A 27,977-nucleotide genomic window follows, 5' to 3' on the forward strand; every position below is an offset into this window, starting at 1 on the left:
TTATATTTTTAAATGTATCTTTTTTATAATAATTTATATTTAAAAATGTTAAATTGATTCACTAATTTGATAAAAGTATATTCTCTTACTGAAGACAACATAAATGGTATGTACTTCTAGTATTAAAATAAACATGTATTTCTTTTTTATTTTAACTGTATAGAATATAGATACTTCTATAATATTAGAGTTAGTAATCATTGTATATTTTAAAGTAAATAAACTTCATAAAGTTTACTTATGATGAAAATCATAATAATTTTGTACATTTTTAAGGTATTCACTGATGAGGTCAGATTTATTAGAAGTACATCATTCTCAGCTTGATAGGACATTATGCAGGTATTTAAATAAACATTTAAATGCTTAAAATAATCACGGAATGTTTCCTACAAGGTAAAAGTAACTTTTTATTAATATTAGATATTACATTGAAGTAAGTCCATTAGAATCATATTAATCTAATTATCAATAATGCCTGCCTTCTCATCATTATAGCTAAAATATGTATAGCTATATGAAACTAGGTTGATTGTTTAGTGTAGAATGTTTACATTATTATAAAAAAATCTAAAATAGGAAATGACAAGTTTTAAAATACATTAAATATTTCTTTTTTTTCCTTTTATTTAGGCTTCATCCCGAAAATCATTGTTACAATAATAATCAGAAGAAGATTATTCAACATTTGCTCGATTTAAATATAAACTTTATTTTAAAATGCTATATTAAATAATAATATTATTAAATAATTCTTTTAATAATTTTGAATACTATAAAGATGATGTACTTTGTCATTAACCAAGTTTTAAAATTTTTTTGTATATAATTGTAAAAATCTTTGTTTTATTTACTTAATAAGAAACATTCAGATTCATCAAACTTGATGTATTAGTTAAAAATTTCTTTGGATATATTTTGTTTTAAAATGTAATAGTATTTGTAAAGCATAAACATTGTACAATTTGTAGAAATAACCCTCATACTGTCGGTCTTTTATTTACCTACGACACTACGTCTACGTTATACGTCACTACGTCGAACAAATGTCAAACAAGTGGCGAGTGGCGACATCTGTAGAACTCTATAGTCTCTGGATATTGTCTCTATTGAGATAGCCTATAGAATGATTAAATAAAAAGTACACTGCGTTAGGAGTTACGAACAATTTATGTAGTTTATACTTGGACAAAACATCAGCATATTAATTACTAACAAAAAATAACTTGAACAAAAACAATAAAGCCAATTTTAGTTTTCTACTTATAAGTATTATCTAAGTACAGACATTTAACAAAAAAAAGAAACTTGTTAAAGATAACAAATGTTACAAAACACTAGCAACACTATGGCGTGGCGCCGGTCGTTGACAATCGTATAAAAACAACTGCACGGTTGTTGTACGTTTAACCTCGTCTATCTTAAGTAAAAATATGGTTAAGACTTTTTTATAATTATCTACTGCTGCTGTTTAGGCTCTGATGTGGTCAGATGCACTACTCGTGCTCTTCCACATAACCTCGACCCTTCGGATAATTGATTATGTGGCTAATCAATTATTATTGTGATTACAAGTGGTTAAGACCTATTTGTGTGTGCTGGAGCAGTGAAAGGCAAGTGTTAGTACTGTAAAGGGATTCCTTAAGCCTACAGATGTGACCACGAGTCCACGGCACTGCTCCAAGCATCACATCATTTAAACAGAACGTGACGCTGCTTGTTTTATTGTTCCCACATTCAAACCACTACTGAACACAAAACAGTGCGAATTATAAAAAATAATATTAAAAAAGATGCTCCATATGTGTATGAATAAGTGTGTGTGTGTGTGTGTGTGTGCATGGGAATGTGTTCATATACAATAACAATATATCTAAGCAATTATGTAGATTGAAACCGTTTAATTTGGTTTCTAAAAGAATCTGCATATTCATGCAACGCTTATCAAGGAACATGCGTCTATTCCAAAGATGATCTTGAAAGAATTGTTCAGGGTGTGATTTTCAATAATTGAAAATAAAAACACCGGCATAAATAGGAACATGAAAAAGCTAGCTTGGCAGGATTCATAATAGGTACTTAATAAGGTGAATTTGAATAATAAAATGAAGTATTTCATATCTACATTGACTTATTTTAACATTACTTAATATTTCAGTTCTAACAATTTGGATGGATGGAGGATGACCAATGGGGTATTACAAAAATGTCGGCAAAGATGCAATACATAGTAAGAAAGTACTTATATGTTAAAAACAGGTGGTGGCAAACCACATGCTACAAAACCAGCAACTGGTGATGGTGACCTTACAGTGTGGCTCTCTCATGAGTTCACAGTAGACTCAAATGAATTTGACTCAGAAAGCCAGGTACATATAAAAACACTAACATTAGTATTTCAATTTGAGCAAAATATTTATATAATTCTATTAATTCTTGTTTCAGTATATGACAGAATATAGTATTCCTAATATTACAGGAGAGGAAAAGAGACTACAATTTAATTAAAAAAGTTTATTAAAATGTCAAATAAATAATTTGTTGGTAAATAAGAAAATTTATTTTGCAAGATAATACATTAAATAACTTACACTACCTAAACAATGCTCAGAAAGTAATTCTGATTATATTTGTTAGATAGCACTCGCAGTTGCATACAGCCTGCATATCACAGAATATAATACATATGTGGTTACAGCATGACAATACAAACAGTACCTACTGCTCAGAAAATAGCAGACAATAAAAAATAAAATGTAAAAAGAAACTTATTAAATCCTTAAAAAACTAATTACTCTCAAAAATTTATCCTAAGAAAAATTGCAAACCAGCATAATACATGCATTTACACTACCCTTAAGAACTTGTAGGGATTGTTCATTTCTATTATTTACAATGTCACTCCTAAAGTATTTTTCCACAGTATTTCTCTTTGCAATATAAAAGTACTGAGTATTTCTATAAAAGAAGCTCAATCCAGTAAGTCACATGCAACTCTGGCACTGATCCAGCTGGTGGTTGCTTGAGACAACCCATCATGTTCTCCAGCATCCTCTTGATACTGTAAAAAAAAGATAACTTATTAAGTACTTGTACATGACTCCGTGTCGTACAAATACAATATTCAATTGATACTTTGATGTACCATAACCTCTACGATCTAATAGATCATCACAGACCAGGTTTATTATAAATTCGCAGTAGATTTCGCCGCACAGTGTGTCCCACACACAGCAAGGTAGGCAGAGGGAACCTAGTGTTAAGACACTGTTCCCTACTTTCTGACAATTCTGGAGGCTTTGCAAGTTGAGTGGTAGAACTCAACGCCGCGCTTTGCCTCAACACCAGAGCGAAGACAGAAAAATATACATGTAAACAAATTAATAACAACCAGTTGATTTTGCTGCACACTTTATACCCCTGCGCCACGACTGACCTCAACACACTCAACACAGTGTTGACTAGAGTTGCTGATCGATAGCTCAGAACACATTTACTCGATCACATTGATTTTTTTTTTTCATTTTTCATTGATCGAACACATTTACACATTTGATCGATAGTCGACTATCTATATTCTATCTATAGTTGTCCGATAGTAAGACTATCGATATTTTAATCTATAGTGTCGAAACTATCGATAATTCAAAAGAGTACAATACTATCGGACAAATGCAATAATATCGATCTGGGAGATATCCCAGTCAGAAAGATATCGATAGTATCGATACTATTGAATTTCTATTTATAGTAACCAATCATCATAGTATTAGAAACGAAGTTGAAGTACCTAACTATACTTCGGTATTAAGTAATCTTTCTTTTCACCAAAATATGAAAAAATAAAAGAAATGTAACAAAAATGTTTCTTGTTCTTTTCATTTCATCATTTCATTCATCTTGTAGCTATGCTTAAGAATCATGTTCAATTTCAATACTATCGCGAATTAGCATACAATCGATTCTATCAATACTATTGTTTCCTCGACATTCAATAGTATCGATACTATCGATTGTATTGATGCTTTTCTGATTAGGAGATACGATTCTATCGATAGTATCGATAGTATTGCACTTAGCCGATAGTATTGTATTCTTCTAAACAATCGATAGTATCGATACTATCGATTGTTTCGCAATTTGGCAACGCTAGTGTTGACTGTTGAACCACAGAATATATTTACTTGTGCAACACACCACTGATTAGTGTTGCCGATCGATAGTGGACTATCGATATTAAATCGATAGTTGTCCGATAGAAAGACTATCGATAGTATCGATTAAATTATATATTAATTAAATAGATAGTATCGAAATTATCGTTAGTTTAAAAGGGTACAATACTACCGGACAATGGAATACTATCGATAGTATCGTATCTCCCAGTCAGAAAAGTATCGATAGTGTCGATACTATTGAATGTCTAGGATACGATATAATCTATAGTATCGCAACTTAGCATGCGATCAATAGTTCACAACAATATATCGATATTATCGATGCTGTCGATACTATCGTTTTATAGAACATTGTTCGATAGTTCGGCAACACTAGCACAGATGACTTATGTAAGTACGCGCTCTATGATTGCAGGTTAATAATAATTAATATAATCACTATGTTGTAAAACTTTACACAGAAAGTTATGAGAGTTATTAGAACCGTTACAGTTTTTAGTTAGATCTCAAATATTTTTTTACTTATCAACATATATTTGGAAACTCTTTTTATACTAAAGATTACACGTATCTTCCATTTAAAAACCATTTATAAGAAATTTGATAGATTTTGTTAAATAGTGTTTTAATAATAATCTGTTCTGTTCTTTTATTATGGCGCTCCGAGAGTATTTAGTAATAGTTCAGATAAATTGAAATGGCATAAGCAGTATTAATAATATTTTATAAGTATTAGCTTACAGTCTTCAGTTTATCCAATACAAATTATATTAACACGTAATATACTATAGACAATAGACGACTAATTTAATAATAATAATATACGACTAATTTATTTTATATTACTTTTTTTTAAATAAGTTTTTGTTACTAGCAACTTTTGAGTATTTAATTATTTATGTTTGTAAAGTTAATCCGCCGGCGGCTCCGTTCAGAGTTCAGACCACAGATGGCTTACGTAAGTACGTAAGCGTCAAATTCAAAATGTCACCAACACGCGTGGTGCCCCCACGGCGCGCCCTGTCACTCGCCACACAGCTGTGGGACCCGGCGCGCGCTCTATTTACTACGTTGAGAAAAACTTGCACTTCCAAAATGTATATCGCAGAAGAGAGAGGATCTCCATATTCGCCTGATTACCGAGTCTACTTCAGTGAGTACAGCTACTTTAGCGTCATATATATTTATCGAGATATGAACCATTTCCGACTACTGCGGTGTTATCGTAGCAGAGAATTAAAAAAATATTTGCCAAGTTATGGGGTCGGTTGACCTTAAACCTCGAAAGGAATTAGCTTAAGATTGGATATAATTATTGTTGTTAGAATAATGGCTTTGTTACAGCTCCTAATCACCTAAGCTAATACGTTTTTACGACTGTCATTATTATTTTCTAAATACAAACATAAGTTTAATAATAAGGAAATGGTTTGTTGTTAGACCACTCAAGTTTCTTTATAATGTGAGATAAGCTAACACGTCACCGATATGATTATTGATTACATCGCGTATTCTGTTTCCCGTGCTTGTTTTATAATATTGTGTGTCTTATCCAGTATAAGGCAAATATCGTGATATCAATTATCAATGAATATATAACAAAAGATAGCTTTCTTTTGTGTTGATAAGTATTTTTAATAAACTCATAATTGTAAGTCAATAAGATCTTATTTATTCAGTATGATGTAAGTTGTGAATGTTGTTTGACAATTCATTATGCAAATGATTATTTATGTGTTTTCATAATAAATATAATTTGATTTTATCATAAACTATTTATATTAGCTAATATTTTCACTTTGAAGCTTTGATTTCAACAATTTTATTTGGTAACATGATATATGACTTCTATTGTATTGATATTATTTTGTAGGTCAGATGTTTAAAATTTTTACATTCACTATTATAACTGTTACTATTGAGGAAGAGCGAAGATCAGTGTATTTCTGAATAAGATTTATTGTTCATTGTACATCACATTTCATTTATTGGCATAAGTAAAATAATTTAAGAAATATCTTAATCTATTTATACTCTATACTTATTATTGTTGTGAAAGTGAAGGTTTAAATTATAAAAATCTTTTTCTGGTAGATAGCTTAATCACAATCAGAAAAATTAATCACCTTAATTTTTTCAATGTAACCCCCTGCACAGTTTTAACAGTTGTGTATGCAACTTTTTTGACATGCAGGCATTAACATTAGTATCAATCAAGCAGTTGAGCAGATCTTACATAAAAACCACTCTAATTGATGAATTATTTATTTGACTGTAATTTGATGTCAGCTTTATATATTTTTTTTTAATAATTACAATAAAATAATCAAAAATCTGTTTTACACTGTATCAAGCATACAGCAGGGTAGGCAGAGGGAACATAGTGTTAAGACACGATGTTGCCGATTTTCACCCTAATTATAGAAGCAATGTGTGTTAAATGGCAGAACTCAACACCGCGCTTTGCCTCAAAATGAAAAAATGGAATTATAAACTTAAATAACTATTTTATGAGTGTCCAATGAATGAAAGTGTCAGATTATCTAGGCTACTAACACTAGGTTCCCAGGTTCCCTCTGCTCACTCTGCATGTGCAGGATACTGGGGTGAAGGTAAATAAAAAAATCTAGTAGTTTTACTTAATATTTTATAAATACAAGCACAATACATTTTCAAATTAAATATGATATAGATGTCAAATGATTTAAAGGATGACACATGAAAAACAAATCATAAAATATTATTTAAAAAAAATGTTATGGATTTGAGTGCAAGCTTCCTTCTGCGATCCTGGCTTTTGATATGGGCAGCCAGGATTTGTCTTGCAGACTTATTATATTAAACCTAATAATTATTGTAGCTTAATAAATTTTGAAGTATTTTTGTTAACAACTAAGATAGTATTTATTTTATATATTTTCACATTACAATAATACTAACATTCACAATTATATACTAAATGATGCCCTAAATAAAAGTAACACTGCATCCTAATAAACAAACCAAGACAAACCCAAAGACAATACAATTCAAAATGAAATAACTTTTATTAATTACGAGATAGTTTAAGATTCTACCTCTTTAAAAGATCTTATAATTTTATTAAGTGGTGCGTTATGACCAAGGTTAGTTTTAGGTCTAGGTAGTCTAGATGGCATGGCAAAGTCTATTTGGGATAAGAGCCATTCTGACCCCTCACAAGTTTAAATAGAAAAAGGTCATCAAGCAGATGTCTTGTTCATTGAATGATGAAATCTTTGAAATTTTTCCATTAAATTGTATCTAAAATGATGCCAAAACATTAATTACTAATTCACTAGTAGTTTTATGTCACTTAATGATGTTAAAATATAATTATGGAAATTTTTGGTGATGTTATACATTTGCATATATCTTCATAATCTATATTCTATCATTAAAGTTATTTAAATAAGATACTATAATAGCTGTAGTATCCCATTGCGTCCAGATCTTCGGGTTTATGGACTGATATTATTTATTCAAATTATTGATTAAAATATATGATTTTTATGTGAATTATATGTGTATCGTGTCGTTGTCCGCAGAGGACGAGAGCGGGCCCATTTCGCCGCTGCACGACATCCCGCTGTGGGCGGACCGCGCCGCGCGCCTTGCGCACATGGTGGTGGAGGTGCCGCGCTGGACCAACGCCAAGATGGAGATAAGCCTCGGGGAGCCCCTCAACCCTATCAAGCAGGACGTGAAGAAAGGCGCGCTGCGATACGTCAGCAACGTATTCCCACACCACGGTTACATCTGGAACTATGGCGCGCTGCCGCAGACCTGGGAGGACCCGCGTCGCGTGGACGCGCGAGCCGGCGCGCGCGGTGACAACGACCCCATTGACGTCATCGAGATAGGAAGCCGTGTGGCGCGCCGCGGGGAAGTGCTTCGCGTGCGCGTGCTTGGGGCGCTGGCCCTGCTGGATGAGGGCGAGGCGGACTGGAAGCTGCTGGCCATAGACGAACGCGACCAGCTCGCGGGGCGTCTCGCGGACGTGGCGGACGTGGAACGCGAGTGCCCCGGCTTGCTGCGCGCCTCCGTGGAGTGGTTCCGCCTCTACAAGGTGCCCGATGGCAAGCCGCGCAACGAGTTCGCGTTCGGCGGCGAAGCGCAGACCGCGGCCGTCGCGCACGAGGTCATAGACGAGGTCGGTACCGCACACAATTAAGTGACAGAACACTGTTACTATAGAAAGACAAAAATAATAGATCACAATATAATTTCGATGCAGGGAGTGTGTGACTACAATACACAATAATGACACACACTGCTTCCACTAAGTAAGCAAAAAATTGAACTCGTTTATATCGATGTGTGCAGGTGCACGAGCACTGGAAGGCGCTGGTGTCGGGCGAGGCCGACGCCGACGACATCTGCAAGTGAGTAGCGCCAGTGGCCTGTGACGTGTGGTGACGTGTCGTACATGCCATAATGTTACGAGTGGTGTGGTGTTGCAGGATGAACGTGTCGGTGTCGGGCGCGGCCGCGCGCGTGGAGCGTGCGGAGGCGGCGCGCGTGCTGTCGGACGCCCCGCCCGCTACCCTAGCGCAGGCGCTGCCGCCGCACGGTAAGTGCACATACGCGCGCGCGCACACACACCTATAGATATATATTACATGATGTAATTACGACTAGTGTAATAATGACGAGCGAACATTTTATATCAAAACATTTTGTCATCTGTTCGCCATTTTCAGTTGTTTTCTTAGAATTTTTGTGATTCAGTTGTTACTTTTTTGTTTTTATTTATAAAAACTACAACAGCAGAAGCTTGGCACAAGTGCATTGACCATGCGTCTCTTGCCATAATGAATCGAGTATAAATTGGCAAACGATGATTGGACGATGCACGTGAACCCGAAGAAAAGAAGAAAAAAATCGTTATCAATTTGACGCAAGTTCGATATGAAGAACCGGTCTATATAAATTCCCAAATTAGCCATGACCAACGCAATAGAGGGATTTGGATATACATCTATAAAAGAATGACTCTTACTTACTTACAGTTTGAGCAAGTCAAATGAATAGGTGATGAAGAAAAGGCAAAATTGGAAGAGAAAAGTGAGCGGTAAGAGACGTAGAGGGACACCTCGGTTAACTTTCGAAGACGCCATACTAAAGATACTGGAGGAAGGTCATATAAAACAAAATAAATCTCTTTTTAACAGACTTTCAAAAAAAGGCAGGAAGTTCACAATTTGTCACTTTGTATTATATATGTTCACCGATTTTTCGAAGACGCCTGAATCGATTTGGATAATTCTTTTTATATTTGAAAGTGTATACCTGACAGGTGGTCCCATGGTGACCATGTCAAGCCCTGATGATGGGCACCTGGAGAAATCGAGGGAATTCTTTAAATTCTGATTTAAATATTTTTTGGAAATCTATGTGTTTGCTTTCGGAAAGCACTATTCGATGACGCGAACTGATGGCCTAAGTAGTTGTAATACTTACGTTTACTGTAATAGTTACAACTTACAAGGAAAAACATTGTTAAATAAAACTTTTCGTCAGTAATGTGATTCTTCTTCAATCGTTGCATTTCTTTTCAACCAACTTCAAAAAAGAGGATGTTTTGATTTTCAACCGACTTCAGAAAAAGGAAAGGTTCTTGTTAATATGCGAAATTAAGATTGAAGTTTTAAATAGTATAACAACTACGTACTTCAATTCGAGAAGCAGCCTTTTAAGGTCTACCCAATCTATCCAATATCCAATTTTTAACAGAAAATAAACTAAAGATTAAAAATATTACTTAACATAAAGCAAAACGTACTGTGATTTTGTTAAATAAAACAAAAGAAAGATTTTATAAAGATATGTGTCAAGCTAATGCTACTACGACCTTACTACAATATCTAATTACTAAGCCTGTTTGTTTTACTTGGCACCGACTTCAAAATTATAACATCTTTGTAAAATTATTTTTCACTTTTTAGTTCGTTGTTAGAAGTCGGTTATTCTTTTTGTTAAAAATTAATTTATGCTTATATAAGCGCGTCAGCCGCGCCCGCCTCCCTCTACAGCAATAGCAAAGAAGATTTAGATGCGTTTGCACGTATTGGATAATTGGAGTTGAATGTATTATTTCAGCGCGATATATTTGGTTTCATATTTTTTGTAGTAGTTATTAGTAGGTAGGCTTTTGTTTATAATTTCTTCCGTTTAAAAATATTCATTTAAATATCAAAAAATAGTAATTTAAATATATTTTAATAGGTACTTGAAAAGATTAGTAGCACAGATTTAAAATTACGGTACTAAAAAATCCTTGCTGTGTAACGGTTCGCCGCCCACCATCCCACTGTGCCCCGCGACATTTTGCTTTTAAAAGTGGATCCGCCGCACCCGCCTGGCTTCTTTCCCCCGGGCATGGAAGGAGGACCTGCTCATTATGGGGCTGAGGGATATCCATCTATAATCCTCCTCAGCACGGTCGCCAAGCTGTTCGAGAAGTTATTCCTCCCGCTTCTCCAGTCGCACGACGCGAGCGGTGATCAACCGAGAGAGAGTGTGAGTGTGTAATAGCAGTCTTCCTTGACGTAACACGATTATTTGACCGCATCTGGCACTCGGGCTTCAGCGGCGGACTTCGACAAGTGCTCAGAGCCGGCAACCCCCAGCACGTCGCGAATGTCTTTGCCGCTCTGCTTTGTAAGTGACAGGACATTTTAAACCCTAGAGGTACACATTGGTCGCCTCGCGTCCAACGCATTCCGTTGCGCCGATGTATCGGGTCACCTGCACCTAAGGAGCAGCACTCCTCATACCCGGCCGCTCGAGGTCAGACGTCTTCTTCCGAGAGACTTTCTATCCTCCTCCAAATCGGACTTATGAGCAGTCACCTTGGTCGTTTAATCTAGGCCTTCCTCAGGAAACCGAGGGTCCAATTTTAATCCCCTCCCGTATCTGCTCTAAAGCAGGTTTTCGCCTGAGACGACGGTCAGGGAAACAACGCCCTGATGATGGAGCTACTACGGAGATGGCAAAATAAATTTAGAAGTGATTGCACGTATTTTGGAGTTATCCAAATTATCCAATAATTATAATTTATTTCCAAGCGACATACGTGGTTATATCTTTCGTTTAAGTATTTTTGGGTAAGAGAATAGTAGGTAGTCTGTTGCTTATAATTTCTTTCGTTTAAGTTTTCTGTTGTTTGTGCTATTTATTTAAGTGTGTTTTTTTAAAACAATTGGAAAATCCTTATTGAAACTACGAAAATGCGGGTTGCATTAGGGCTTAATTAATTTTCACATTATCTTAAGTGCTTTGCAAACATATGTACATTATATGAATAATTCAGTAGTTAAAGCGGGCGAAGCCGCGAGCGGGTCGCTAGTATAGTAATAAAGTATAACTCCCGTCGTAAATTATAATATGATAGTAATTTAAAAGAACTGAAAAGTATTATACGAGTATAACGACTAATTAACTTAACCCTTAACTGCTCGCACGAAGAAAATCGCTTAACTGCTCGCACGGGGTCTGTGGTGACCCCAATTTGTATGGATAAAATTTGATGATTCCTTTTTTTTAATGAAACAAGCGAATAGTAATTATGAAAGTACTTTATTTAATCTATAAGACATAAAAACCACAACTTAAAATAAAATCTTCTAAGGCATAAAAATAATTAAAATATAAACTTCTACAATAAGGAACATTTTTGGCACAACATGAGATCATGCATTAAAATTTCATGAATATTTAGGAACTATGGCAATTATCGTTATTGCAGTTTTGGCAGTAAACAATGAAGTGCTGATTACACAAAAACTTTTTGCCTTTACTGCATTTTGTGGATATTTTTCGGTCACTCTTTCTCATGCACCGCACCGCCCACGCCCACGCCCAGCACCGCCCACGTTTAGTGGTAGGTGGAGCAGGTGGGGTTTCCAAACCATGTACTTTCAATAGCCGCGTGGTTCGACGTTTTTGATGACTTTCAACAAGTTCCGTTGCAAGTTGTCGCAAGAATGTTTGATAACTGAGAAATAAAGAAAGACCTATGTAAATAACATATTTGTACGAAAAATACAAAAAAAAAAAATTTAAACCAGTAAAACGATAGAAATTATATTTCACTATAATATTTCATTCAAAGTTATATCAATATCTAATTAAAAACAATAGAATATAAAAAGCTTACCTGTCTCAAAAAAGTTACGTAAGTACTCGCACGGGGTCACGGCTCAAGAGAGCAGAGGCTTAGCCTTCACCTGCAGCGGCCTAAACGGTACTAAAGTATGTTCTTTAGCGCATATTAAGAGGCTAGCGGGCGCGCGGGGAGGTTCCAACCGTTGCAAGTGCATTTTTTCGATATGCGAAAGTGCTTTGACCCCATGCGAGCAGTTAAGGGTTAACCAAATATAACGATAACCCCCAACTTTACGTGTTGCAGTGGACAAGTGGCACTTCGTCCCCGCGCAGTAATCGCCGCGTGACAAGGAGGGAGCGGGAAAGGGAGAGAAGTGGGGAGACTTGTTAACTTATTGTATGTATAAGAGTAATAAATTATCATGTATATTTTTATGTGTTGTTTTTTATTTACTTTATTTTATATTTCCTCCTATTTAGAAAGTGTTAAGGACGCATTTTTTGCAATATTTTGTAGAACCTAAATGAAAAAGTGACGAGCTCCGACTTCACAATATAATCGTGTGACTACTACCGGAGAGCGGCGGCCGGCGGCGCACTGAGGCCGCTCATGGTGTTCATTTCCCCCCATTGGTTAATTGTGCCTATCTTGAAAAAATGTTTGCTCTAAGTTCGTCTTTTATTTTCTACGAGTTCCTGACAGCATAAGAAGCCGTTTCTACCGATATGCCTATAAGTTGTCAATATTCTATGTAAGTATTTTACTTCCGTTTTCGCAACACACTCGACGAATAAATACTAAATATTTCATGAGATGTCAAAAAAGTATTGAAACGATTGTTCTCTTTCTATATAAGTACATTTTCTTAGCAATATAATGTGGCCGTTGTTACGTGGGTTCGATTCCCACTCTGGGGAAAGGTATTATAAGTAGTTGTGTACAAGCTAAGTAGAGTTTGTCGGCGTCGTGTGTCGCGTTCTACTTTATTAACACTGTTAATTAATAATTCATGGTAGTTTTGAATTAAATAGCCTTGGACCATTCTTTCTTTTTTTTATACCTATCGCTTCTGATTTCTAACAATATTATAAGTAGTACTAGCGGGCTCCCCCGCGGCTTCGCCCGCTTGAACTACATGATTATTCATTTAATAAACAAAATTGACTGACAGTCAAATGTGCTGATGTCAAGGAATAATTAAATTTACTCGTTCAGAAACAGCCTTGAAAGTTAAATTATTAAAATTGGTGAAAGTTTAAAGTAAATCGGTTCAGTACTTTCGAAGATTAGCGTGCTTATACATACAGACAGACAGACAAGAAATAAAAAAAATTTTTTGCTTTCTATTACTTTTTTTAAATGTCCCTGTAATATATTTTTAACCGACTTTCAAAACAAGGAGAAGGTTCTCAATTAAATATTTTCGATTCGATATTAGATTCATTTAATTATTTTGAATTCGATTTCGATATTGGATTGTTCGATTCTTACCTTACCCAAATCAATAATTTAACATGTAAGGCTGTTTATGAACGAGTAAATTTAATTATTTATTGACATCAACACATATGACTATCAGTCAATTCTGTTTATTAAATGAACAATCATGTAGTTAAAGCGAATGAAGCCGCTGGCAGACCGCTAGTATAGCATATGACCCTTCTAATAATATGAATGCGAAAGAAACTCTGTCTATCTATCTGTTACGACTACGCTTAACCTAAATCAAGGAACTAGTTTTAATGTAATGTAGTACAAGACATACAGAGGATCGACGTTGAGCTTCGTTTATGATGGACACAGTATGCGATATGTGTCTAGAGTATTTCTTTCTGCGCTATATCGCAGAAAAGTGGCCGCGGCATAAACAAAACAAGCAGGAGGATGCTGCGCGTAAAGTGCGGGAGAGACATCGATCGCGCGCGGGTGGAGGCGCGCGGGGGAGGCGGGGCGGCACCGGCGGCTCCGCTGCGTCGCGACGGCCGGTCTCGCCGCTCGCCGCTGTTTGCGGCGCGGTGCTGACACAGCCACCCTCCCCCCCACCATCCCCGTCCCATGCGCGGGGAGGAACCGGTCGAGCCTCACGCATAGAATATTCACGTCGCGCACAGACCGCCCTCGCAGCACTACGACTTTAATACCCACTAACATTTCATTCGTTTTATTCGTAAGGTTTCGCTTTGACCGTCATTTTAATATTTATGAAAATATTGCTAATTTCGTGAACTTTTGTACCTACGCCAACAGCGAGGGCTTGATCCACAACTTCTAACACTGCCCACACATGAGTATGCTTTCTTCATATAGTGTATTGTCACAGTAAACACTACGCTAGTCTGTGAGGCCGGGGAGGGCGGGGTAGAGCTGGGGAGGGCCGGGGAGGGCGCGGGCGGCGCCGGGCGCGGCAGTGTCCCGGCGAGCGCGCGGGACGGAGCACGCTCGAACCTTTCGAATATGCGCGCGAGCTGGCGCTGCGCCGCGCTCCTGCTGGCGCTGGCGGCCGCCGCGCTGGCCGCACGCCGCCTCGATCAGGACTTCGAGTTCGACGACGCGCCGGTACCACCTCCAACCCCCCGCGGTGCTCAAAGCGACCTTCACACCTCGACCTACTTCGTATAGGACTTCATCTTAAATATTTGAACGCGAGCGGCTTCGCAGGCCGACGAGCCTCAAAGTCCACCCCCACAAGTCCCGGGCATTGCGTACCTTGCGCACAGTATCGTAATCACGTCGCTCGGTTTATTTGATTCCTGTATTGATTGTATTATGTGCCTTGACCTCCGGCGACAATTAAGTTAGCGTTTTAATCTAATAGAAAGCAAATTATACTTGTTTAGATAAATATATATGAAGATATCTGAAACTGGGGACGGAGAGTCTCGACACTAGGTTCCCTCTGCCTGCCCTGCCCTGCCCTGCTGTGTGCGGGATAGAGCGTGAAGCTGATTTATATCTGATACTCAAATATATCTATTTAGGAATTTAAATATTATTATATACTACCGGCCCGCTCACGGTTTCGCCCGCTTGATCTATATGATTATTCATTTATTAAACAGAATTGAGTGACAACTGTCATTATAGACGTCTAATATATTTGTTTCTAATGCGATTTTTAATCACATTATTGTAATTTCTACGAGGATTTTTGATTGTTTTGAATTTAAAAATAGGACCGATATATTTATTATAAATATACTTTGAACTTAAAAGCTAATTATTTATTTTACGTATATTTTTTTGTATTATTTATATGTAGATTTATTATTAGTATAGAAATAAATTACTATATTCGCAGGCAAACTCATGCCTTGAGTTCATTCAAATGTGGATAACTTTTTTTAATGAACCGATTTTGATGAAACAAACTTTAAATGTTTTGCTGAGTGAAAACAAACAAATTGGTGAAAGTTTTAAGTAAATTGGTTCAGTAGTTTCGGAGATAAACGTGATCATACGTACAGACAGACAAGAAATTTAAAAAATATATTTTTACTTTGTATTATTCTTTTTAAGTGCCTCCCAGCGTTACGTAGGTTCCCGCGCGATCTCCCCCCTCCCTCTCGTAGTGACGCTGTCGGTGTTGTTGCAGGAGGGGCCGCAGCAGCAGCACTCGCGCCGCGCTCGCAGATATGTCTATGATCCTGAGAGTAAGTGCTCATTTCTACACACTACACCTCTAGATACGTTAAGCCTTCAATATAAAGTTGGGAGTTGAAGATGGATTTTTTTAATTTTTCTAAATTTATACTTCGTCTTAATCGACAAAGCCAGATTTTAAACTTATAGTTTCATAAACGATAGATTAAAAATATGTTACCTAACATTCTTATCAGATATAAAATATCATCCAAATAAATTATATATTTAAATTAATTTTAATTACTTAATTAGTATTGGTTTAGTACCTACAAGTAAATTTTACTATCAGATACGTCCGAGAGTGCCTGTTGGTGAGTGGCTCGTAGGTAATTAGTAAACTTCTAATAATGTCTATTCATTATTTATGGGCACAAAGTAAACTAAAACAAAATTAAATATGTATTTAAATTAAATTCATATTTCCATTTGTTCGCTCTGGTGTCGTAGCAAAAGTGCCGCGTTGAGTTCCGCTACTTAACACACAATGCCTCCAGAACGTGCTAAGTCCTACCCTGTGTACCCTGTGTGCGGGATACAGAGTGAAGCTGATTTTAAATGATTAATGAACATGGATAATTCGAAAAGAAATATATACCTACCTATCAATTTAGATTGTTTATGGCTTTCCCTTTATACAATTAACTACAGCATAAAAAAATGTTTTCATTTGTTAACATTGTAAGTTAAGGCTCTTGTCTCGCTGTGTCCCGTTACCGAGTAGGTAAGTAACTGTAATAAATGTTTTAAGTTTGTCGAGATTGATAATAATTGATATTAACAATTAGACATTTCATATGTAGGTTGATGAAATAGTTTTGCTCCTCCGTCATTGAGATTGGTTGTTCTGTAGAATAGACAATTGTGTACTAAAAATGACGTCACATTTCAGATCCGATGTGTCGCACGCTGGTCTGCAAAAAGAGAGAAGTGTGCCTGCTGCGGGACGCCTTCACCGCGCTCTGCGCTAGTAAAAAAGATATTCTTCGCAGAGGGTACAAGTCTATCATTTTGATGAATCTATATTTTTTATGTAACATAAGTTAGAATAACGTTAGCATATCTTTGTCTGCAGCGACCTGATAGTGGCGGGCGCGACGGGCAGCTGGGACCGCGGTGACGACGAGGACGTGTTCTACGAGACGCGCTCCGCAGAGCGCGCGGAGCACGCCGAGCACGCCGAGCACGCCGCGCCCGCGCGCCCGCCCGGCGCCGACAGGTGATCACTGACCACTTAAATGTGTGACTCACTTCACTTTTGCGGTCTATTCGACCTGTAAAATATCGATAAAATATATTTCTAGACATCCGGAGGTCTATATTACAATGAACACCGGTTCGCGCAATATGGACATGTTATCTCCGATAATAGTTTAATAATAAATCAGTGTATATCAATAAAAAAATTAAAATCAAAAGTGAAGTAATCATCTTCTACAGGTGGAAGCGTGTGGCACGCACACCACACGTCGTCCTTAATAAATAGCGTTTTATTTTAACGATATTTTTTTTATTTATTTAGGTTGAAAAAAAAACATTTTCATTTTTGGGCAAAAAATGTATTAGGCATTTATAGAGTACATTCTGTATACATATGACAAACAATTTCCACTCACATAATAAAAATGAAGGTCTGAAGTACCTGACGTCGAACCCTAGCAGCCCATCTAATCTCTAAGAGATATAAATAGCGTCTTAGTAAAAGTTGATTAACATAACAAGCATTTTCTGTCCACATAATAAAAATGATGGAGCTGGAGCTGCTGATATGGAACCCCATCATCCCAGCTAAACCTTAAGAGATATGAATATAATGGCTTAGGGGTAGTGCCAACAAAATACTAAGCATGACATCCAGTAGACTGGATTGTATATACATGAATCATTGCTGTTCCGTTGCGAACGGGACGGTGCAGCGATGATTCATGTGTATTGTAACATTTATTTAAAATATAACTATAATTGTAACTAACCTAGTCTGTAAGAAATATTGTTTACTAACCATAATGAGTCTCTGGTCACTTAAATAAATGAAGTATATTATTATTATTATTATTATTATATAATGGCTTAGGAATGGTTGTTCTGCGTGGTCAGTGTTAAATGAAATGAGGTTATTACTCTGACCTAATAATTTAAAGTAACATAAGCTAGGAGTACCTCCACACGGCGCAGGCGGTAACGGTTGAGGTCTATTTTATAATTATAAGTATATTATTGTAGACTTTGCCTCGCCCCTGAAGAATAGGTACGATCTTTGATGGACACTCGTGAATCCCCCGATTAACATAATTATCAAAGTCTCAAATTTTGCATGGACGTCACTTATATATAAATTTTGCATGGACGTAGGTGCTCATGGAGACAGAAATTAATAATAACGAAGCACGGAGGCGAAGCCGCGAGTGGGCCGCTAGTATATATATAAAATCGAAAGGGAAGGAAAATCACTCACTCACTCATCACGAAATCTCAGAATCTGCCAGAGCTAGGAGTTTCAAATTTTGCACGGATGTTATTTATAGGACGTAGGTGCTCGCTAAGATGGGAATTTGCAATATTCGATTCCTAAGGGCTTGTTTTCGGGGTTGATAGTTTGTATGAAACTTCGTGATTACAAGTGCTAGGAGTCTCAAATGTTGCACAGGGGTACTTTTTAGGACATAGGTGCTACTTAAGATTATGATCTTGCTAAATTCAACCCCTAAATGTGTGTTTTTAAGGTTAATAGTTTATATGAAATTTCGTTATTACAAGTGCCAGGAGTCTCAAATTTAGCATGGGCTTTACTAATAGGACGCATGTACTTACTAAGATGGTAATTTACAATATTCAACTCCTAAGTGATTGATTTTGAAGTTGATAATTAGTACGAAACTTCGTTACTACAAATGCTGAGTCTCAAATTTTGTATGGACGTTATTTATAGGACTTAAGTGATCACTAAGAAGGGAATTCGCAATATTCGACCCCTACGGAATTGTTATTGGGGTTGATAATTTTTATGAATCTTTGTTACTACAAGTGTTAGGAGTCTCGAAGTTTGCATTGGCGTTGTTTATATGCTCCCTAAGACGGATATTTGCGATATTCGACCACTAAAAGGTTGATTTTGGGGTTGAAAATAAATATCAAATTTTGTTATTCTAAGTAATAGGAATCTCAAACTGTGCATTTGCTAAGAAGCGCTATTTGCGATATTCGACCACTAAGGGGTTGTTTTGCGGTTGATAGTATGTATGCACTAGCGGCGTTAGGGTAGGGCGAGGCTGGGCGACCGCCCAGGGGCGCCGGATAAAAAGGGCGCCGTAGACGCCCGTTTAGGGCGCTGTGCGCAAAGATGTCTCCTCGCTGCAGTGGCGTAGCTAGGGTATTTGCTGCCCGGTGCGGCTTAGGGGAGTTGATGCCCTTTAAAATGGTCTAAGATCTAAAAAAAAAAAACTCATCGTCGTCTTTGAACTCTAAAAAAAAAACAAAGTGATCTTAACAACTTTGAAAATAAAATTGCAGAAAACATAGACTTTGAATGCCTAATAAAAGAGTTCGCAGATAGAAAGGCTAGAAGAAGTGAAATTTTATTAGTTTTTGTTATTATTATTTTTTAAATAGATGGTTATTTCGTTGTACCCATTCCCTTTTTTGTATATTATTGAAATGTAGTTAGGGGGCGCCGAAAAAATTTCGCCCAGGGCGCCGGTAGTGCTAAAACTGGCACTGTATGTATGAAACTATAAGTGCTAGCAGTTTACAATTGTGCATGTGTGTTAAGATGGAATTTTACTAATTTCGATGTTTAGGGATGTAGCTTTGGGGTAAATAGTACACTATTCTTTTCTTATTCTTATTCACTGTTAAACTTCGTTGGCATGCCGTCGTGACGCGGTTATTGTGCCCCTGCGCCACGATGGGGGACGCTAGCGTTTCGGGAATATTATTTATTAATATGTGTTTTCGCTCTGGCACCAAGACAAAACCATAGCGTTGAGTTCCGCCATTCAACACGCAATGCCTCGAAAAATTCAGCAGAGAGTGGGGAACGGAGTGATACTATGTTCCCTCTGCCTACCCTCTATGTGCGGTATACCGTGTGAAGCTGAAAAAAGAAAGATAAAGAGGCCAGTCGGGGCCCAGAGGCACAAGTGCATGATTATAAATGCGACTGGTTGTGGGTTCATTCCCCTCTCAAAGAAACGGAATATTTACTTAAATTTAGAGTTTCATTTCTTGGCTCTGGTGTCGAGGCAAAGAGCAACGTTGAGTTCCGCCACTCCAAGTTCCAAGTTCAACACACCAGTTGTTTAATCTTTAAGTCTTTTTACGCAATTGTAAAGGCTTGAATAATTCAAATTAGTACTTATATTCTTTTTATTTAAATTAATAATTTACCTATCACTGTTTTGCAAAGCGGTCTAAGAAAAAAAAATGTTCATATATGTATTTACAAAAAAATACTGAACCGATCTTAAACAATAATTTAGGCCGCATTTTTTTAAACCATTAAAAATTATACGCTTATAAGAATTACGCTAATATGGTACCAAATTTAAGTAATTCAGTATATTGAATAAATAATCGTATAGTTCAAGCGAGCGAAGCCGCTGGCGGTTGCTAGTACTATTATAAATATCAAATATCAACATTGGTAGTATTTTTTTTTAGTTCAAAACAATCAAAAATTCTTATAGAAATTACGATAATGTAGAAAAAAACATCTTAGAGTTAGAAGTATTTGATGATTGATGATTGAAGATACTGACAACTATTGTCAGTCAATTGTTTATAATATAAAATTTATGACATTCCACAATGCCTAATGCTTTTGCTGCCCTATGCTAAATAATAAGAACTTAAATTCCTAATTTCAGTAGCGTATTAAAAGTGTAAATAATCAAGAACCTTTTTTTTAACGAGATGAAATCCTATTATGGATACCCACCCGATGTGAGACTCGTGGACTGGAAGATGTAGGCCGTCCGACTACCCACCCGCCCATACGCCCGGCACTTCCCCTATGACGTCGCGACGTTGAAACCCCCAGGCTAAGTACACCTCTAGTGTGTGTTGGCCCGTCTCGTCGACAAAGGTAACCCCCGAAGCCATGGCCCGTGTGGTGCAGAAGGTGGACGTAGGACAGCGTGACGCCTCACTAATCACTGGTGATCCTCCGGCCGACGGATGGTCTTGCCAGCACATACTCCCACACTTTCATATATAATTTTAGTACGTAGTTACTCTAATGACTAAAGTTTGTAGTATATTTACAGAGAGATTTGTAGATCTATGCTTTGCATTATTCATAATTAATATGACCGTGTTGACCGACTGTGGAACCCCGTGTCGCAGGTGCGTGGGGTGCGGCAGCGCCGCGCGCGCCGCCTTCCTGTGCGGCTCCGACAACCGCACGTACTCCTCGCTGTGCCGCCTCGACCTGCACAACTGCGTGCGCCACGCCGCGCCGCCCGTGCGCCTCGCCTGCCGCGGGTTCTGTCCCTGCGCGCAGCTCCCGCCACCAGCCACGCGCAGGCCGCGCCCGCGCGCCCACCGCCCCAGACCCCGCGCGCGCCCTCGACCCGCCGCCTGCGCGCTCGACAAGATGGCTGACCGCCTGTTGGACTGGTTCTCCGTGCTCATGGACGAGGCGGGGGGCGCGCCGCCGCCGCAGGCCGGTAACTGCAGAACGCTATCAACTTAAAATTGGATGAATAATGAACACACCTTTATTATCGCTAATAAATCCTGCAGGGTTCCCTCGCGACTGCAAGCCGGAGGTGCGCTGGATGTTCGCCCACCTCGACACTGCGGGCGACGGCCTGCTGTCTCCTGCGGACCTCTATGCGTTAAGTGTGTAACAATTATTTAGACTTACATTTCATACTTCATACTTATTTTTATTAGTGCATACAAGTGACCACTTTACAGGACACGACGAGCGCGAACGCTGCTTGCGGCCGTTCCTGGCGTCGTGCGGAGGGAGCGGTGGGGCGGAGGGGGGCGTGACGCGCGCTGCATGGTGCGCCTGTCTGCGCCGGGCCGCGCGCCCCTGCGCCGCGCTGTCCCGCGCGCACCCCGCACCGCCGCCTGGTAATCGGACGTCCCCTGTCACCTGTGGAGTGTCCCCGTCCCACGCCTCCCGTGCTAAGTGATCCGTGTGTCCGCAGGCGCGTACGTGCCGGCGTGCGACGCGCGCGGCTTCTACCGCGCCCGGCAGTGCCACGCCGCGCTGGGCGTGTGCTGGTGCGTGGACGCGCACGGTGTGGAGCGTCCGGGCTCGCGCACCAAGGGCGCGCCGCTGTGCCCAGGTTCGTGCCGCCCCAACACCACTGTAGCACGTCTGCCCCCGGGAGGCATGCACTGACCGCTCGTTACGCTTGCAGGTGAGAACGAGACGGAGAACAGCATCAGCGACGAGTCCGAGGAGGAGCTAGAGGGGGAAGTGGGCGAGAACGGAAGTGAAGGGGGCGCGCCCGACGACGACGAGGACGCGGACGGCAGCGGCGACCACGACAATGAGCTGCGCTTCTAGAAGGAGAAGGGAAGGGGTCCAGGAGTACGGCAAGTTGGAAAAACACATGATTTATGCTTAACAATTTATGAAAACAAATAATTCAATATGTATAAATTATGTAATTGTAATACTCTTAACTAAAGTTCAGAAGTTATTCAAGTTCCTAAAATTATTAAAAATGATATTACGAGTATACTTTAATTATATAAGAGAATAAATTTTACATTTTTAAATATAAGTTATTATAAAAAAATATATTTAAAAATATAAAAAACACTTCCGAGGGTGGGACAAGGGTCCAAGCGCTAAAAATAAAACTGCCTTCTGCATCCGGTTCTTGATCCAACAGCTAAGCGATAGCCTCTTAAGATGTTGGTCGAGGCTTTTCGCTATTAAACCGTTAACTGAAACCACTATCGGCACAATGATAGTCGCGTAGACATCCCCCATAGCGGCAAATCATGGGCTAGTTCCAAATATTTATTGAAGAGCAAGTTTCAGGTGCATTATCTTGGCTACTTGATTGTGTCTATGCAAATACTCACCATTAGCAAGAGGAGAACAACCAGAGACAATATGTCTGAGGGATGGGAATCGAGGCAGGTCGATGACACCCCCGACAGATGTCGATAGTGCCATCTTTCATAATATCTGTAGTAGTCTCTGTAGTTCCGTGTCTTGATAACTTCATCCATAATTGCACGGCCAAAACCTTCAGTTTCCCCGAAAAGATCCCCGAACTGTAACCAAGATAATGAAGAAGCAATATCCACGTCCGGGCCCACTAGCTCTGGGCCCGTCCGGGTACACTCCTTGTTCTTCCATACAGCCAGAATGCGATCTGCGACTTCCATGCGATCAGAAGTACTAAGTACTACAGGCCGACGCCAGTTCTCTATGCCCAAGGAAAGAGGAGTAAGGCCTTTGTCAACTGTTATCACATCCTTGTGCATATCCATGTCAATTTTGAGAAAATATTCTCTAAGAGCGCGTACCTCGTGGTTATGGAGGTTCTCATTCAAAAAGCCCCGACTTCCACACTTACGCGGGATATACAGTCTCATTACAGACGAAGGCGGGTGGTGCATTCGGTATGTCGTCAACAATTTACGTATTTGGCGACCTACAGAGTTTAACTCAGTCTGTGTCCGTCTTACAAAGCCTAACTAAGCCATCTTATAGGCTAACAGCGGCATAACCCAACCGTTAAAAGCACGCACCTTGTAGCCACCAGATAAAAGACTGCCAAGCACTTTTTTCATGCGACCAAAGAAACGCTCCTTCACCAATTGCTTTATGCTCCGTTCATCAATACCCAATGCTTCAGACATTCCAAGATATTTATAAGTCTCACCTTCACCAAGGGTTCTGAGGGAAACAGAATCGCCAAATTCCATCCTTACATCACTACTAAAAGTTTGAGTAACCATTAGTTGCCGCATAAGATCAGGACGTTTTGACGCAAATAATGTCAGATCATCCATGTACAGTAAGTGAGATATGACCTTACCGCCCCGGCGAAGACGAAAGCCTAAACCTGAATCCTCTAACAAAGTGCTAAGAGGATTTAGAGCTAGGCAAAACGATAAAGGACTCAGACTTATTATAATATATAATAATATTAATATACAGGCTGGAATTGTCTGCACCACTTTAAATGAAACCACAACTTTAACTACTCTATAAAAGCCTAACATAATTCAGAAAAAAAAAATCCCAAAAATGAAAAAGTTATCTTTTCAAACAAAATAAATAATAAAATTGTATTAAATCCAAATTTCTACCTTATTCATTTATTTAGTAGTTCGATATCATAACGAAGAAATAGTAACTTACTAAGAAAACCGCCAAAACATAAATCTGCTAGTTAGTTAGCTATCGGATATTCGCTTCATTTCTTTTACACCCGTGAAGAATATACGGATAGAAAGAGAGGTAGCGAATATCAGTTCATCAGATATTCGCCTTATCTCATTTACGCCCGCTCGGAATACATTACTTAGAAAGAGAGGAAGTTAGTTTCGATATAAAACATCGATCGTTTGACGTTTCAGAAGTTTTGCGTTATTACGTTTTTGTTTAGATCACAACTATGTTGAGTTTTAAGTTTCTGTAAAAACGGTTTTCTAAAAACATGTATCGATACGTTACGTTTTCCTTAACATATCGGTTTTAAGTTACGTTTTGATATATCGAACTCATCCCTATTTTATATACATAGATTAGGGGGAGAATTCTAGAAAACGATGAAATACGTGTTCAATTAAATACTTTTAAAAATCTAGCGGCTTAAAAAAAAACTTCTTTAAAAATCTCTCATGAGCGGCGTCCGGGGCATGATGACCCCCCTAAAACAAACCCCCCCCCCCTCCCCCCTCACTACGCCACTGCTTGGGTACCTCCAAAAAGCGCGTTTATCTTTACTTCAAAGACCTTCAATGCTCCTGCAGCGTCTTCGGGGACTAACGCGGCGTCGTCAGCGGCGGTGATCACTCACATCCGGTGACCTGTACGCTCGTTTGCCTTATATTTTTCCATAAAAAGACGGGAACTATCGCGCGCTATTCTGCAGCGGTGCGACCCGCTAGTCAATTTGTTGTTGTTGCTTCGGTACGATTGTACGGAAAATTAAAAGGAGGTCATCTTATTTTTGATGACATAGGTGAGGGGAGAGTAAAAATTGTAAAAAAATCTCCTTACGTAATACTTGAACGGCCCCGTAATGTACATATTTATTTATTTGCATTTTTATAATTTCTTTAAAAGTGTAATAATGATCATTAAAATATATAATTTACAGCAGCGGGCGGGACGAGGCGTGCGCGGGACGAGGCGTGTCCGACCAACGCGCGCCGAATGCAGTATACTGCAATAACAGTAACAAATAATTTGTGTTTGAGTTGGTTATTGCTAGATTCCAGGTTAACTAATTTAACACTACTTTAATAGAACAAGAATAAGGAAATTGTTCCGAGTAGGCCTATTACATTTTTGTTAGTACTTAGTCGATACAAACCATGCAATCGTAATATACATATGGAAGAATGTTATTTTCATAAGAATTTTAAAATTTTTTAATAAACAAAAAGTAAGAAGTAAAAAATTACAAGGGCACTATATAAAATAGTTTTACAGTATGTTGACTTACTATTGTAAAGTGAAGTATAAATAGCCACTTTGAAGGCCTAAGCGCGGCCATTGTCCTCTATTTGAAGTTGAAATCATAATGAAATGAATGATGTATCTGACGCCTTCATTAGTTAAGCATAGTGTTATTAGTGTGTAATGTAACTAATAATTATTCAAAGTACCAGTCGACCTTCGGTATAATTGATAATTAACAAACTAGTGCTAGGGAGTAGTGCCTACCCGCCTATACGACTGTACGTCTGTACGCCTGTACGACTGTACGACTGTACGCCTGTACGACTGTACGCCTGTAGTGCATCAGTTGTTCACCGTTCGACACATTAGTTTCCTGCAATCTGCACCATCGGCGTGTGACCGCTTCCGCTGACGTCGTGACAAGTATCTAATAACTATGATGTAACCGTTTGTAATCCTAATTCATAATTTTATTAAGCGCCTATCTGTAAAAATCACATAAACAGTTATTTGCACTTTTTTAAATCTCACTAGTTTTATTGAAATATATATAATGTAATTTTAAGTATAATGTATTATTTACCCTCTCACTTCGTGCCAAATTTCATAACTGGAACCACGGTAAGTACTAGTAAAGTGTTCACAGGAAGAACACTCCGTTTGCCATTTTCTGTCGAATTCTGGAGGCATTGCGCGTGGAGTTGCGGAACTCAACTCAGCGCTTTACCTCAACACCAGTGCGAAGAAATGGAAATATTAATTTAAATAAATATTTCATTGTCATTCTCCTCAAGTGGGATCGAACCCACAACACAACCAGTCAGTTTTAAAGTCACACTTGGTGCCCCTGAGCTACGACTGGCCTCAACTTGCTCGGGTAAGAACAAGTCAGCAATGAGATCTGCCTCAAAAAACTCAGTGCTTCCAAAATTTGTCTAATTGCAAAGAGTCGGGATTAGGTTCCCTCTGCCTATCTTGCTAAGCAAGATATGTAGAAACTGTTTTCTACCATATGAAATTATTTTATACTAGCGGCCCGCCCGCGGCTTGGCCCGCTTGAACTACATGATTATTCATTTAATAAATGGAGTTGACTGACAGTCAAAAGTGTTGATGTCAATGAATAATTTAATTTACTCGTTCAGAAACAGTTGGGAAGGATTTATAATATTCTTTGTAAAATAACTGTAATGACTGCATATTACAAAAAACACCCAAATCGAATCGAATGCTCCAATATCGAAATCGAATCCACATTCATACAGTGAGTGGTCCCTGACCCTGATCTTAGCTAGATGCACAGGAGTAAAAGCATGCCCAAGGCGCATAATCCTCCGTTCAATAAGCCTTTAAGAATAAAACTTAGGTCGCCTAGGCATATCAGGTTGGATATAGGCGTAATACTTACTTTTATGGGATTTGAACTCACTCCAGAAATTATTCCAGGACTTATGCGGATGAATATTGCAAGGGACATCAGATCTTGGGCGGAATTGGAAAAATCTTGGTCTAATGTGCCACACTGGTTAGCTGATTTAGCGCAGGAGTCTGCAGATTCATTCCCATTGATTCCAGAACGACCTGAAATCCACACCAGAGTAACATCGAAACACTTGACATGAGTACAATTTTTCACGAATCCTTAAAACAATTGAAGATCTCTATGTACTATGAAACAGGCTTCCCTTTACCATTACCATTAAGCAGCTTAAAGAGTCAGACCATTAAGCAGCTTAAAGAGTCAGTAAAAATAACTGTCTGTTTAAAATAGTGGGAATGTGTAAACATGACTGCTTTTAACAAAGCTACAGCCTCGCCTGTTAACACAGATGATTCCGGAGGGCATTTAAATTGTAGAATAATTCTGAATTTTGGTATTCAACAAGCTGCACCAACACAGCTTTCCTTCGAAAACTTCGATACATCAGTGAAGACGAAGAAGTGATTCGACCAATTGTGTTGAACTATTTCCTTAAATTTGGTTAGGCTAAGATTTGTGACAATACAAGATGAGAATGCAGAGATCCACATCATCAATCATGTCTACCAAAGAAGGCGAAAATCCATCAAAAGTAGTCCATCACAGTAATCCATCACAGTAGTAACACCCCCACAAAATGTGATGGGTGTTAAAATCACCAACTACTACCACAGGGCTAGGAAGCGAAGAGGTAATAGACTTAAGCTCTAGAAAGATGGAAGCGGAAGGATGAGGGATGCAAACAGAAAAGAAGGAAATACCAAAGGTCCTCACAGCAACAGCATTCAACTGTTGACTATGAGAAGGGAGAGGAATACGGGAATATGGAGAAGAGTGCTGGATGAGGATAGCGTATACCTCCATACTCGTAATTTCTGTCCTCCCTTAAACAGGCGAAAACTGGCACCCTAAATTGGGAGTCAGACTCCAGCTACATTTCCG

General features: G+C 38.6%; 3 protein-coding genes and 2 long non-coding RNA genes across 13 annotated transcripts; 3 read left to right on the plus strand and 2 right to left on the minus strand.

Moving 5' to 3' along the window:
- The first annotated feature begins 1,321 nt into the window (after positions 1 to 1,321).
- LOC146537985 (uncharacterized) lies at positions 1,322 to 2,981 on the plus strand. 5 transcript variants are annotated; one of them, XM_085186928.1, is made up of 3 exons: positions 1,322 to 2,087; positions 2,159 to 2,369; positions 2,446 to 2,981. In XM_085186928.1, exons 2-3 carry the CDS (start codon positions 2,247 to 2,249, stop codon positions 2,506 to 2,508), a joined length of 186 nt encoding a protein of 61 aa, XP_085043054.1. In that variant the 5' UTR covers positions 1,322 to 2,087; positions 2,159 to 2,246; the 3' UTR covers positions 2,509 to 2,981. The 5 variants fall into 5 exon arrangements, with proteins under 5 accessions (XP_085043054.1, XP_085043055.1, XP_085043053.1 ...); XM_085186929.1 differs by having other exon boundaries at positions 1,322 to 1,613; XM_085186927.1 differs by having other exon boundaries at positions 1,323 to 2,075.
- On the minus strand, positions 2,500 to 3,688 carry LOC146537986 (uncharacterized). The gene is made up of 2 exons (XR_014878064.1): positions 3,437 to 3,688; positions 2,500 to 3,061 (listed from the first exon to the last, which is right to left on the minus strand). It is a non-coding gene; the product is annotated as an uncharacterized LOC146537986 (long non-coding RNA).
- Positions 3,689 to 5,089: 1,401 nt separating this feature from the next.
- Positions 5,090 to 12,740, plus strand: Nurf-38 (Inorganic pyrophosphatase Nurf-38). Of its 2 annotated transcripts, none has more exons than XM_085186925.1 (5): positions 5,090 to 5,331; positions 7,745 to 8,349; positions 8,523 to 8,581; positions 8,660 to 8,769; positions 12,610 to 12,740. In XM_085186925.1, the coding sequence occupies exons 1-5, from the start codon at positions 5,163 to 5,165 to the stop codon at positions 12,639 to 12,641; spliced, it is 975 nt and encodes a 324-aa protein (XP_085043051.1). In that variant the 5' UTR covers positions 5,090 to 5,162; the 3' UTR covers positions 12,642 to 12,740. The 2 variants fall into 2 exon arrangements, with proteins under 2 accessions (XP_085043051.1, XP_085043052.1); XM_085186926.1 differs by lacking the exon at positions 5,090 to 5,331 and adding an exon at positions 5,672 to 5,829.
- On the minus strand, positions 11,688 to 12,563 carry LOC146537988 (uncharacterized). The gene is made up of 2 exons (XR_014878065.1): positions 12,358 to 12,563; positions 11,688 to 12,195 (listed from the first exon to the last, which is right to left on the minus strand). It is a non-coding gene; the product is annotated as an uncharacterized LOC146537988 (long non-coding RNA).
- Positions 12,741 to 12,880: 140 nt separating the features above from the next.
- On the plus strand, positions 12,881 to 26,120 carry Cow (Proteoglycan Cow). 4 transcript variants are annotated; one of them, XM_085186924.1, is made up of 10 exons: positions 12,881 to 13,057; positions 15,899 to 15,956; positions 16,838 to 16,940; positions 17,021 to 17,164; positions 21,289 to 21,611; positions 21,688 to 21,786; positions 21,865 to 22,026; positions 22,104 to 22,244; positions 22,320 to 22,497; positions 25,251 to 26,120. In XM_085186924.1, exons 3-9 carry the CDS (start codon positions 16,843 to 16,845, stop codon positions 22,466 to 22,468), a joined length of 1,116 nt encoding a protein of 371 aa, XP_085043050.1. In that variant the 5' UTR covers positions 12,881 to 13,057; positions 15,899 to 15,956; positions 16,838 to 16,842; the 3' UTR covers positions 22,469 to 22,497; positions 25,251 to 26,120. The 4 variants fall into 4 exon arrangements, with proteins under 4 accessions (XP_085043050.1, XP_085043046.1, XP_085043047.1 ...); XM_085186920.1 differs by lacking the exon at positions 12,881 to 13,057 and adding an exon at positions 14,702 to 14,862; XM_085186921.1 differs by lacking the exon at positions 12,881 to 13,057 and adding an exon at positions 14,702 to 14,862 and having other exon boundaries at positions 25,254 to 26,120.
- Positions 26,121 to 27,977: the final 1,857 nt, after the last annotated feature.

Source organism: Heliconius melpomene, chromosome 6, assembly GCF_056956725.1.
Source record: "Heliconius melpomene rosina isolate 202511_hmr_F chromosome 6, ASM5695672v1, whole genome shotgun sequence".
NCBI lineage: Eukaryota > Metazoa > Arthropoda > Insecta > Lepidoptera > Nymphalidae > Heliconius > Heliconius melpomene.